General features: G+C 39.6%; 1 protein-coding gene across 3 annotated transcripts in view; it reads left to right on the plus strand.

Moving 5' to 3' along the window:
* The window catches only part of LOC128686230 (BCAS3 microtubule associated cell migration factor-like), a 98,332-nt gene that overhangs the window by 11,723 nt on the left and 74,472 nt on the right, over nucleotides 1-12,137 (plus strand). For all 3 annotated transcript variants that reach the window (XM_070083246.1, XM_053773074.2, XM_070083247.1), the window contains exons 3-5: nucleotides 1,305-1,478; nucleotides 1,843-2,058; nucleotides 2,606-2,760. In XM_070083246.1, the coding sequence (XP_069939347.1) occupies nucleotides 1,305-1,478; nucleotides 1,843-2,058; nucleotides 2,606-2,760 (545 nt within the window). The remainder of the gene's footprint in view (nucleotides 1-1,304; nucleotides 1,479-1,842; nucleotides 2,059-2,605; nucleotides 2,761-12,137) is intronic.

A 12,137-nucleotide genomic window follows, 5' to 3' on the forward strand; every position in this document is an offset into this window, starting at 1 on the left:
ATGTTAAATCTCCACTGCCTTCAGAAGGCTGGAGACAGTGAAGATGTCATGTCTCAAAACAATGTGTGGTGTGAATATAATGCAGAAAATTTGTAGTTTGGAAATTACCAGGAGGTGCGGGATTACCAAAACTATTATTCAGAGGGCTGAGGAGGGGTTGTTGAGGTGGTTCGGACATGTAGAGAGGATGGAAGGAAATAGAATGACTTCAAGACTGTATAAATCTGTAGTGGAGGGAAGGCGGGGTAGGGGTCGGCCTAGGAAAGGTTGGAGGGAGGGGGTAAAGGAGGTTTTGTTTGCAAGGGGCTTGGTCTTCCAGCAAGCTTGTTAGATAATGAATGGAGACAAATGGTTTTTAGGACTTGACGTGCTGTGGGAGTGTGAGCAAGGTAACATTTATGAAGGGATTCAGGGACACCAGCAGGCCAGACTTGAGCCCTGGAGATGGGAAGTACAGTGTCTGCACTCTGAAGGAGGGGTGTTAATGTTGCAGTGTTATAACTGTAGTGTAAGCGCACCTCTGGCAAGACAGTGATGGAGTGAATAATGAAGGTTTTTCTTTTTCAGGCCACCCTACCTTGGTGGGAGATGGCCGATGTGTTAATAAAAAAAATAAAAGATAAAGCTGTATGTACATTTTGTATACAGCCTCTCCTCACATAATGATGGAGTTCTGTCCCTAAGACCACGTTAGTAAACGAATTCGTCGCTATGTGAGGAGCATACTGAAATGGTAGTGGGTTTGTGTCAATCATTTTTTATATCAACTTGACTCAGGAAATCGTAATGAGGCTCTCTGATTGCGGGTTCTATCCTCGTCCGTGGTATGGTTTATTTTTTATATTGTTTTACTGTCACCTTTGCACCATTTATAACATTTCTGTATATTTTTAAATGTTTATGTAGTAGTTCAGCGGTACCCCGAGTTTCGGCCATAATTCGTCCCGGAAGGCTGTTCGAGTGCCATTACCAAATGAATTTGTTCCCATAAGGAATAATATAAATTAGATTAGTCCATTTCAGACCCCAAAAATACACTTACAAAAGCACTTAGAATAATACACTTACATAATTGTTCAAGTTGGGAGCTGTATGAAACTTGGGGTACCACTGTATACTGTATATTGTAATAAACAGAATAGAGGAAATCAGCTCTAATGTACAATATTTAGGTATGCATACTGGTGAGGGAGTCTGTTGTAAGTCCGAGTCATTGGTAAACAAGTACATCACTAAGTGAGGAGAGGCTGTATTCATGTTGTCGTTCAGTATTTTTCATTTATATAATATATATTTATTTTTAGGTGGCACCGCAGACTTATAGCAATCCATCACACTATGAAGGCAAAGAAACCATCTTGTGGGTGCGATTTGATTATTGTGACATTAATGACTTAGCACGATTTCGTGACAAGATAGAAGTTAATGGAAATTCTCCGCCTCTTCTTCTCATTATAGGATATGTATGTGGTGTACAGGTATGAAACTTACATTATTACAGTACTAATATACTAAATAAATTAAGGATTGCAAACAATAATTTATATTCTTCTTTGCTTTTTATGTATTCTTTTGTAAAAAGTAAATATGTATATTTTGTAATTATCTTCTGCAGTACAGTATATCCAATAAGCAACCTCTCTTACCTAGAATATGTTTGATACCGTGCATTTCTACTTTTTTGTACTGTCTATGCTGATGAGTTACAATACTTCTAAGCCATTTATAGTGAATGCAGTTTTTGGAATTGTAGTTAGCAAAGAAGTGTTCAACTTATGTTAATGGTATAACCATGTACAAACACCCCAGGAAAATGTGGATGGCATTACAGTAGTTTTTCAGGCTTGGGTGATACCAGTCAATGGAGAGGCTATGGAAGTTTTATCATGGCGCCAGGGAGCTGTACGGACTCTTAAGGTCCTTCCAACTCCCTCCACTTCTGCTAGCACCGTAGATCATTACTCCCTTAAGCGGCCAATTATTGCACTCTGTGATACTGCTGGACCTGGCCCTCAGTTCTGTACTGTTTCATTTATTTCTCTGAAAACGGGTGAACAGGTATGTACATAAATTTTTTTTATATATATTTTCATGAAAACATTAAGTTTGTAGACCACATTTGATGTTAAAGAGAGGGAAGCATGAGCAAAAATGAATGGATGTCTGATTATAAGGGGTTCTCTGATGCTGGTGGAGGGCTCATAAACCAAGGAATTGGAGATACTATCTTCCTCAGTCAAACGTGATTACTTCTCATTCCTGGCTGCTGCATGACACATACTGGTTAAGTCTTCCCCTTAAATATAATATTAATAAATATAGTTATGGAAAGTGATAAAACTATGAATTTCAGAAAGAGAACTTGAAGTATAACCTAAAGTTAGACAGGGAAATTATCATATTTTTGAAGGGACTGAGGTGGAAATCAAGCCAAACAAATAAATTTTCAGATGAAAAAATAACATCAAATTTGTTCATAGGTGGTGTGCTTCCCAAGGTGATTGTGAACAGAGGTCACTAATTTAATATATTTTTCAGTGTCTAATATTCATTTTGATACTACTTCAGCTTATGACAATTAAAAAAATAATTTCTGTATTTTTAGGTGAAAACTATAAAATTCAAACATCCTGTACATGACATCCATGCAAACAAAAATGTTGTTGTCATTGCATTTCCGGAGAAATTGGCTGTTTTTGATGCTGCAACTTTGGAAGACACCTTCACAGTCACTACTTGCTACCCATGTCCTGGCCCTAGGTATGTAAAGCTAAGGAATGTCATTTATGCCTGTGTCTGGTTTGCAGTGTGAAATCCAGAATTTATTATAGTAAATCTAATCATAACAGGCATAACAGGGTTGCTGAGGTGGTTCGGACATGTAGAGAGAATGGAGCGAAACAGAGTGACTTAAAGAGTGTATCAGTCTGTAGTGGAAGGAAGGCGGGGTAGGGGTCGGCCTAGGAAAGGTTGGAGGGAGGGGGTAAAGGAGGTTTTGTGTGCGAGGGGCTTGGACTTCCAGCAGGCATGCGTGAGCGTGTTTGATAGGAGTGAATGGAGACAAATAGTTTTTAATACTTGACGTGCTGTTGGAGTGTGAGCAAAGTAACATTTATGAAGGGGTTCAGGGAAACCGGCAGGCCGGACTTGAGTCCTGGAGATGGGAAGTACAGTGCCTGCACTCTGAAGGAGGAGTGTTAATGTTGCAGTTTAAAAACTGTAGTGTAGAGCACCCTTCTGGCAAGACAGTGATGGAGTGAATGATGGTGAAAGTTTTTCTTTTTCGGGCCACCCTGCCTTGGTGGGAATCGGCCAGTGTGATAATAAAAAAAAAAAAATAACAGGCATCACTTATTGTGCACTACTATTTTGATAACTCGTGCTACATCTATTTCAAGCTATTCCATCATTTTAAAGAGCTTACATATATACATGCAAGATAACAGGTACATCTTGCTACTTCTGCTTACACTGATGTCGCACTACACATGCATGTACACATATATGTGTACACACCCATCTGAGTTTTCTTCTATTTTCTTAATAGTTCTTGTTCTTATTTCCTTTCATCTCCGTGGGGAAGTGGAAAATAATCCTTCCTCCATAAGTCATGCATGTCATAAGAGGCAACTAACATGCTGGGAGCAAGGGACTAGTAACCCTTTCTCCTGTATAAATTATTAAATGTAAAAACAGAATCTTTCATTTTTCTTTTTGGGCCACTCTGCCTTGGTGGGATATGGCCAGTTTGTTGAAAAAAGAAGAAAAAGTTTGTTTCTTCATTTTTTTTTAGTCACCCTGCCTCAATGGCTGTTGTGGTAAAAAATGCGTGTGTACTCACCTGTTTGTGGTTGCAGGGGTTGATACATAGTTCTTGGCCTCGCCTTTTCACTGATTGCTACTAGGTCCTCTCTCTTCCTGCTCCATGAGCTTTATCATATCTTGTCTTAAAACTATGTATGGCTCCTGCCTCCACTACGTCACTTGCCAGACTGTTCCACTTCCTGTCAACTCTTTGACTAAAGAAATGCTCCCTAACATCCTGTCTCTTTCTACCCTGTCGATTCCTCTCAGTATTTTATATGTTGTTATCATATCCCCCATATCTCTTCTGTCCTCCAGTGTCGTTAGGTTGATTTCCCTCCTTGTCAGACATGCCCCATAGCTCCTGGACTATTTTTGTTGCAAATCTTTGCACTTTCTTTAATTTCCTTACATGCTTAGCTAGGTGTGGATTCCAAACTGGTGCTGCATACTTCAGTATAGGCCTGACATATATGGTGTACAGGGTCCTGAACAATTCCTTATTGTTGGAATCCAATTATTAGGTTTGCTAGGTGCCCATATGCTGCAGCAGTTATTTGGTTAATGTGCACCTCAGGAGATGTACATGGTGTTATACTCACCCCGAGATCCTTTTCCTTGAGTGAGGTTTGTAGTCTCTGGCCTCCTAGACTGTACTCCATCTGCGGTCTTCTTTGCCCTTCCGCAGTCTTCATGAATTTGTACTTGGTGGGGTTGAACTCTAGGATCCAGTTTCTGGACCAGGCCTGCAGCCTGTCCAGATCCTTTTGTAGTTCTGCCTGGTTCTCATCTGATTGAATTCTTCTCATCAACTTCACATCATCTGCAAACAGGGACACTTCTGAGTATTCCTTCCATCATGTGGTTCACACATAACAGGAACAGCACTGGTCCTAGGACTGATCCCTGTGGAACCCTGCTCGTCACATACCATGACTTACTGATGTCTGCCCAACAGGTATTCCCTGATCCATTGCAGTGCCTTCCCCGTTATACCTGCCTGGTCCTCCAGCTTATGCACTAATCTCTTTTGTGGAATTGTGTCAAAAGCCTTCTTACAGTCCAAGAAAATGCAATCTACCCACCCTTCTCTCTCTTGTCTTACTGCTGTAACCCTATCACACAACTCCAGTAGGTTTGTGACACAGGATTTCCCGTCCTTGAAACCGTGCTGGTTGTCGTTGATGAGCTCGTTTCTTTCTAGGTGCTCCACCACTCTTCTCCTGATAATCTTCTCCATGACTTTGCATACTATACATATCAGTGACACTGGCCTGTAGTTTAATGCTTCGTGTCTGTCTCCTTTTTTAAAGATTGGGACAACATTTGCTGCCTTCCATTCCTCAGGTAGTCGCCCTGTTTCGATAGATGTGTTGAAGATTGTTGTTAGTGGCACACACAGTGCCTCTGCTCCCTCTCTCAGGACCCATGGAGAGTTGTTATTCAGCCCCATCGCCTTTGAGGTATCTAGCTCCCTTAGCAGCCTCTTAACCTCTTTCTCGGTTGTATGTATTGTGTCCAACAGTTGATGGTGTACCCCACCTCTCTGTCTTTCTGGAGTCCCTTCTGTCTCTTCTGTGAACACTTCTTTAAATCTTATGTTGAGCTCCTCACATACTTTTTGGTCGTTTCTTGTGATTTTCCCTCCTTCCTACCTCAGCCTGATTACCTGATCCTTGACTGTTGTTTTCTTCTTGATGTGGCTGTACAACAGCTTCGGGTCAGATTTGGCTTTCGCTGCTGTGTCATTTTCGTATTGTTATTGGGCCTCCCTCTTACCTGTGTATGTTCATTTCTTGCTCTATGACTGGTCTCCTTATTCTCCTGGGTCCTTTGCCTTCTGTACTTCTTCCATTCTCTAGCACACTTTGTTTTGGCCTCTCTACACCTTTGAGTGGACCAAGGGCTCATCCCGGCCTTCTCGTTATTTCTGTTACCCTTGGGTACAAACCTCTCTTCAGCTTCCTTGCATATTGTTGTCACATGTTCCATCATCTTGTTTACTGAGTTCCCTGGCAGTGCTCTGTCCCACTGAACCTAATGCAGGAAATTCTTCATGTCTCTGTAGTCCCCTTTTTTGTAGTTTGGCTTCATTCATTCTGTCCTTCCTGCTTCTCTCTCGACTTGTAACTCTACTGTGTATTTGAAGCTCAGAACCATGTGGTCACTGGCCCCGAGAGGTCTTTCATATGTCCTCAATATTTGCACTACTTAAGGTGAATACTAGATTCAGTCTTGCTGGTTCATCCCCTCCCCTCTCTCTCTCTGGTAGTGTCCCTTACATGTTGGTACATGATTTTCTCCATTACCACCTCCATCATCTTAGCCCTCCACGTTTTTGGGCCCTTTTGTGGCTCCAAGTTTTCCCAGTCAATTTCTTTGTGATTGAAGTCAACCACAATCAGTAGCTTTGCCCTGCTTGCATGAGCCCTTCTGGCCACTTCAGCCAGTGTGTCAACCATCGCTCTGTTACTCTCATCATAATACTCACTTGTGCTTTATAGTAATCTGTTTACATTAATGTTTCATCACTGATTTCATCATTGCTTAGTTAATCTTAAGTTAATTTTAAGCCAGCCCATAATGCTATGCATAGTATAAGTGGCTTTGGCATGCTGCTCTTATCTGTATTTTTTTGTACCTCTGTATGTGTGCTCAAATTGTTAATAAATAAATAAATAAATAAATAAATAAATCATACTCTTGCCTTGGCCTCCTCTGTGTGTACTCACCTAATTTTACTCACCTAATTGTGGTTGCAGGGGTCAAGACTCAGCTCCTGGCCCTGCCTCTTCACTAAATGCTACTAGGTCCTCTCTCTCCCTGCTCCATGAGCTTTATCATACCATGTCTTTAAGCTATGTATGGTTCCTGCCTCCACTACATCACTTGCTAGACTGTGTGTGTGTGGGTGTGGGTGTGGGTGGGTGGAAAGAGGTTTGGTAATAAGTAATACATATTTTATGAAAAAGAGGATAAATAACTATGCAAAATATGATATAGCACATAATGAAAGTAGTTTGTTAGATTATGTATTGGTGGATAAAAGGTCAATGGGTAGGCTTCAGGATGTACATGTTTATAGAGGGGCAATGGATATATTGGATCATTATCTTGTTGTAGCTGCAGTTAGAGGTAGACAGGACAAAAGGAAAATAGCAACAGTAAGTAAGAGAGAGGTGCAAGTTTATAAACTAAGGGAGGAGGAAGTTAGGGTGAGATATAAGCAACTATTTTCAGAAAATTGTTAAAATAATCAAGGTGCTATTCTCAGGTGCTAAAGTGTAATAAGTTCACTATTTTGCCATTATATTCCAAAACTCATTTATTTGATTACCACTTTATTGTTCACCACAACTTATATTAGTCCCTTTTATAATGTTTTCCCTAATTCTAACTTTAAAGAATTACCTTTAAAGTACTACCTACTATCATATTCCCAAGCTCCATTATTTGATCATCACTTTATTTGTTCACCACAAATTATTTTAGTCCCTTTTATATTGTCTCCTTTATTTTAGTTTTAAAAAACTACCTTAGCTCATTATTTTTACATTTGTTAAATAATTCAGGTGCTATTGTTTAGCTTTAGAATATTTACTTTGTTTTATACTTAATTCTAACTATAGATTCACTACAAATCTTATGATTACAAGCATTGATCCTGATACCAACCTCTTATTTAATGACTTAAATGAATCAAACAGTTACTGTAATTACTACACAGCAGAACAATCAAAGGCACTCCTCAGAGCCAACAACAACATAACTGTCTTTAACTACAATATCAGATCTTTAAGCAAACATTACGATGACCTCATAGCATTACTAAATTCCTTGCATGCCAATATGTCCATCATTACACTAACTGAAACCTGGCTAAAGCCTGATACTACTGATGTCTATGCCATTCCTGGTTACACAGCCATACACAACTGTAGGCCAGACCAACAAGGGGGTGGCACAACTATATACTACTCAGACCAACTAGAATGTATCACTAATACTTGCACAAGGGATGAACAAGGGGAATATATAATAGCTAAATTCAAATCCAGATACCTACAAAAACCTCTCACATTGATAAACATCTACAGAGTTCCACAGTCAAACATTAGCCAATTTAGTCAAAACCTAGGAAGTATGATAACTGATGCATGCATGAACAAAGATCACTTACTACTCTCAGGTGACTTCAATATAAATCTCCTGCAAGACCAGGACCCACACGTTACTGAATTCACAAACACAATGAGTAACTGCATGTTGCTACCAACAGTAACAAAATCTACAAGAGTTACAGAGACTAGTGTTTCCCTACTAGACCACATCTGGACCAACACCATATCCCCTTTAAAATCAGGCATAATCACAGATAATACCACAGACCACTACCCTACTTTCCTCATAACAACTCTTGGTAAATTACCCCAAGACACTACTAAAGTCACCTTCAGACTTCACAATGAGGCAGCCATTAATAACCTCACAACAGCAGTAACAAACATTGACTGGCACACTGAGCTAGAAATCTATGCAGATATTGACGAAAGTATTAATAATTTTCTAAAAAAGACCCAATACCCTTACAACAAGCACTGCCCTAAAAAAACTAAACAGATGACAGCTAAGAGACTGAACAGTCCCTGGCTAACACCCAGCATTCTCAAATCCATAAATACAAAACGCCTATATGAAAAACAGTACAGAATGGGTCACATAACCAGAGACCAAACAAAACGTTACTCGTCAATCCTAACCAGCCTGATAAGAAGGGCAAAAAAATTGTATTATGAGAACAGATTATCCAACTTATGAGGTGATATAAAAAAGACTTGGAAAACCCTATCAGAAATTCTAGGAACAGAAAAGATATCAAGAAATAGCGAAATAAAATTAGCAAAATCAGATGAACCCCAACTCCCACCAACAGAAACAGCAAACAGACTCAATGATTTCTTCTCCACTATAGGACAAAACCTTGCCAATAAAATCCCAAGCTCAGATACCCCACCAAATGGCTATCTCACTGGCAACTACCCGAACACACTGTTCCTAGCTCCGACTAACCCATACGAAGTCTCCCTTATTATCAACACACTAAAAAACAAGGCAGGAGATTTAAATACCTTACCACCCTTTATATACAAAAAAGTGTCACAAGTGCTATCACCAATCATTGCAACACTCTTTAACAAATCCATTGAATCCTCTACCTTCCCTACAGTTCTCAAAATAGCAAGGGTCACCCCGATCTATAAAGGAGGAGACCAAACAGAGTTGAATAACTATAGGCCAATGTCCAACTTACACCCTCTCTCAAAAATCTTCAAAAAATTAATTCATAAACGAATCTACTCCTACCTCATTTCCCAAAACATACTCAACCCCTGCCAATTTGGATTCAGGCCTAATAAAAATACTAATGATGATATTATACACATGCTAGAACATATATACACTGCAATAGAGAAAAAAGAAGTTCCACTGGGGATCTTCATTGACTTACATAAAGCTTTTGATACAGTTGACCATGACTTGCTCCACATAAAATTGTCACACTATGGTATAAGAGGGCACTCCCTCAACTACCTCAAGTCATACCTCAGCAACAGAAGCCAATATGTGTACACAAATGGGGCAAACTCTTCCGCACAACCAATTACAGTTGGTGTCCTACAGGGAAGTGTCCTTGGCCCTCTTCTCTTTCTCCTATACATAAATGACTTACCAAATGCTTCGCAATTACTCAAACCCACACTATTTGCAGATGACACTACATATGTCTTCTCTCACCCGAGCCCAGTCATGCTAGCCAATACTGTAAATACCGAATTACAGAAAATATCTACCTGGATGAGGACTAACAAACTTACACTAAACATTGACAAAACCTACATCATTCAGTTTGGTAACAGAGCTACAGATGTCCCTCTTAACATAATGATAAACGGATCACCTATCACAAAGCTAACAGAGGGAAAATTCTTAGGAATCCACCTTGATAATAGACTCAAATTTCATACACATATACAACAAATTTCTAATAAAATTTCCAAGACTGTAGGCATACTATCGAAGATACGGTACTATGTTCCACAGTCAGCCCTCCTGGTCCTATATCACTCTCTTATTTACCCCTATCTCACCTATGGAATTTGTGTATGGGGCTCAACAACAATTAACCATCTCAGACCACTAATTACCCAACAAAAGGCTGCAGTCAGAATGATAACAAATTCCCACTACAGGCAGCACACTCCACCAATATTCAAAACACTAAACCTACTCACCATACAAAACATCCATACTTATTACTGCACCTATTACATACATAGAACACTTAACTCTGATATTAACCCTCCCCTCAAACATCTTCTTCCCAACCTCAACAGAACACATGACCATAACACAAGGCACAGATCACTCTTTGATGTTCCTTGTGTCCATCTCACGCTATGCAAAAACTTAATGCACATAAAAGGCCCTAAAATCTGGAATTCATTACCTGTAAATATAAAAGAAACACTACCTGTTTATAAATTCAAGTCTCTTCTCAAAGATCACTTACTCACCCAAAACCATATAAATACTGAATAACTGAACCTTATAAATTGTATATCTTAAATGTTTCTAACAATTATATCACATAAATGTTAAACCTAAGACCCAATCTAACTTTGTTATTTTTTAAATACACTACCTAACAGAATACTCCATTCTACTGAATGTACAGCAATGCATGCAACCATATGAGCTGTCTTTGTAATACTCATTTGTGCTTTATTGTTATCTGTTTACAATAATGTTTTATCACTGATTACATCATTGCTTAGTTAATCTTAAGTTAATTTTAAGCCTGCCCGTAATGCTATGCATACAAGTGGCTTTGGCATGCTGCTCTTACCTGTATTTTTTTGTACCTCTGTATGTATGTTCAAATTATAAAATAAATTAAATTAAATTAAATTAAAGGTGGGCTAGTGTAGGTATGGGTAGTGGGGGGGAGGGGTTGAATAGGGATGGGATAGTTTTAAAAATGCAGTATTAGAATGAGGGGCAGAAGTTTGTGGTTATAGGAGGGTGGGTGCAGGAGGAAAGAGGCGTGATTGGTGGAATGATGAGGCAAAGGATGTGATAAAAGAGAAAAAGGTAGCTTATGAGAGGTTTTTACACAGCAGAAGTGATATAAGAAGGGCAGAGTATATGGAGAGTAAAAGAAAGGTGAAGAGAGTGGTGAGAGAGTGCAAAAGGAGAGCAAATGATAGAGTGGGAGAGGCATTGTCAAGAAATTTTGCTGAGATTAAGAAAAAATTTTGGAGTTAGATAAACAAGTTAAGAAAGCCTAGGGAACAAATGAAAGTAGGGGAGTTAGTAGATGGGGAAATGGAGGCATTGGGTAGATGGTGGGAATATTTTGAGGAACTTTTAAATGTCAATGAAGAAAGGGAGGCATTAAATTCATGCACTGGCAATCAAGGTATAACAACTTTTAGAAGTGAAGAAGAGCAGGATGTGAGTGGAGAGGAGGTGCATGAAGCATTACGTAGAATGAAAGGGGGTAAAGCAGCTGGAACTGATGGGATCATGACAGAAATGTTAAAAGGAGGGGAAGATATAGTGTTGGAGTGGGAGGCATTTTTGTTTAATAAATGTATGAAAGAGGGGAAAGTACCTAGGGATTGGCAGAGAGCATGTATAATTCCTTTATATAAAGGGAAGGGGGACAAAAGAGATTGTAAAAATGATAGGGGAAGTTTACCGAGGATACCAGGTAAAGTGTATGGTAGAGTTATTATTGAAAGAATTAAAGGTTAGACAGAGAGCAGGATTGCAGATGAGGAAGGAGGCTTTAGAATGTGTAGGTGTTTACATCGAAGCATGTATGTGACCAGTATTTAGATAAAGGTAGGGAAGTTTTCATTGCATTTATGGATTTAGAAAAGGCATATGAAAAGAGTGGATAGGGGAGCAATGTGGCAGATGTTACAAGTGTATCGAATAGGTGGTAAGGTAGAAGGAAGGTGGGATACGGGTCGTCCCCGAAAATGTTGGAAGGAAGGGGGGTAAAGGAGATTTTGTGAGCAACTGGCTTGGACTTCCAGCAAGCGTGCGTGAGCGTGTTAGATAGGAGTGAATGGAGACGAATGGTTTTTGGGACCTGATGAGCTGTTGGAGTGTGAGCAGGGTAATATTTTGTGAAGGGGTTCAGAGAAACCGATTAGCTGGACTTGAGTCCTGGAAATGGGAAGTACAATGCCTGCATGTTAAAGGAGGGGTTTAGGATATTGGCAGTTTGGAGGGACGTCTAAAGTGTCTTATCTGGGCGCCTC

This window comes from Cherax quadricarinatus, chromosome 9, assembly GCF_038502225.1.
Source record: "Cherax quadricarinatus isolate ZL_2023a chromosome 9, ASM3850222v1, whole genome shotgun sequence".
NCBI classification, from domain to species: Eukaryota; Metazoa; Arthropoda; class Malacostraca; order Decapoda; family Parastacidae; genus Cherax; species Cherax quadricarinatus.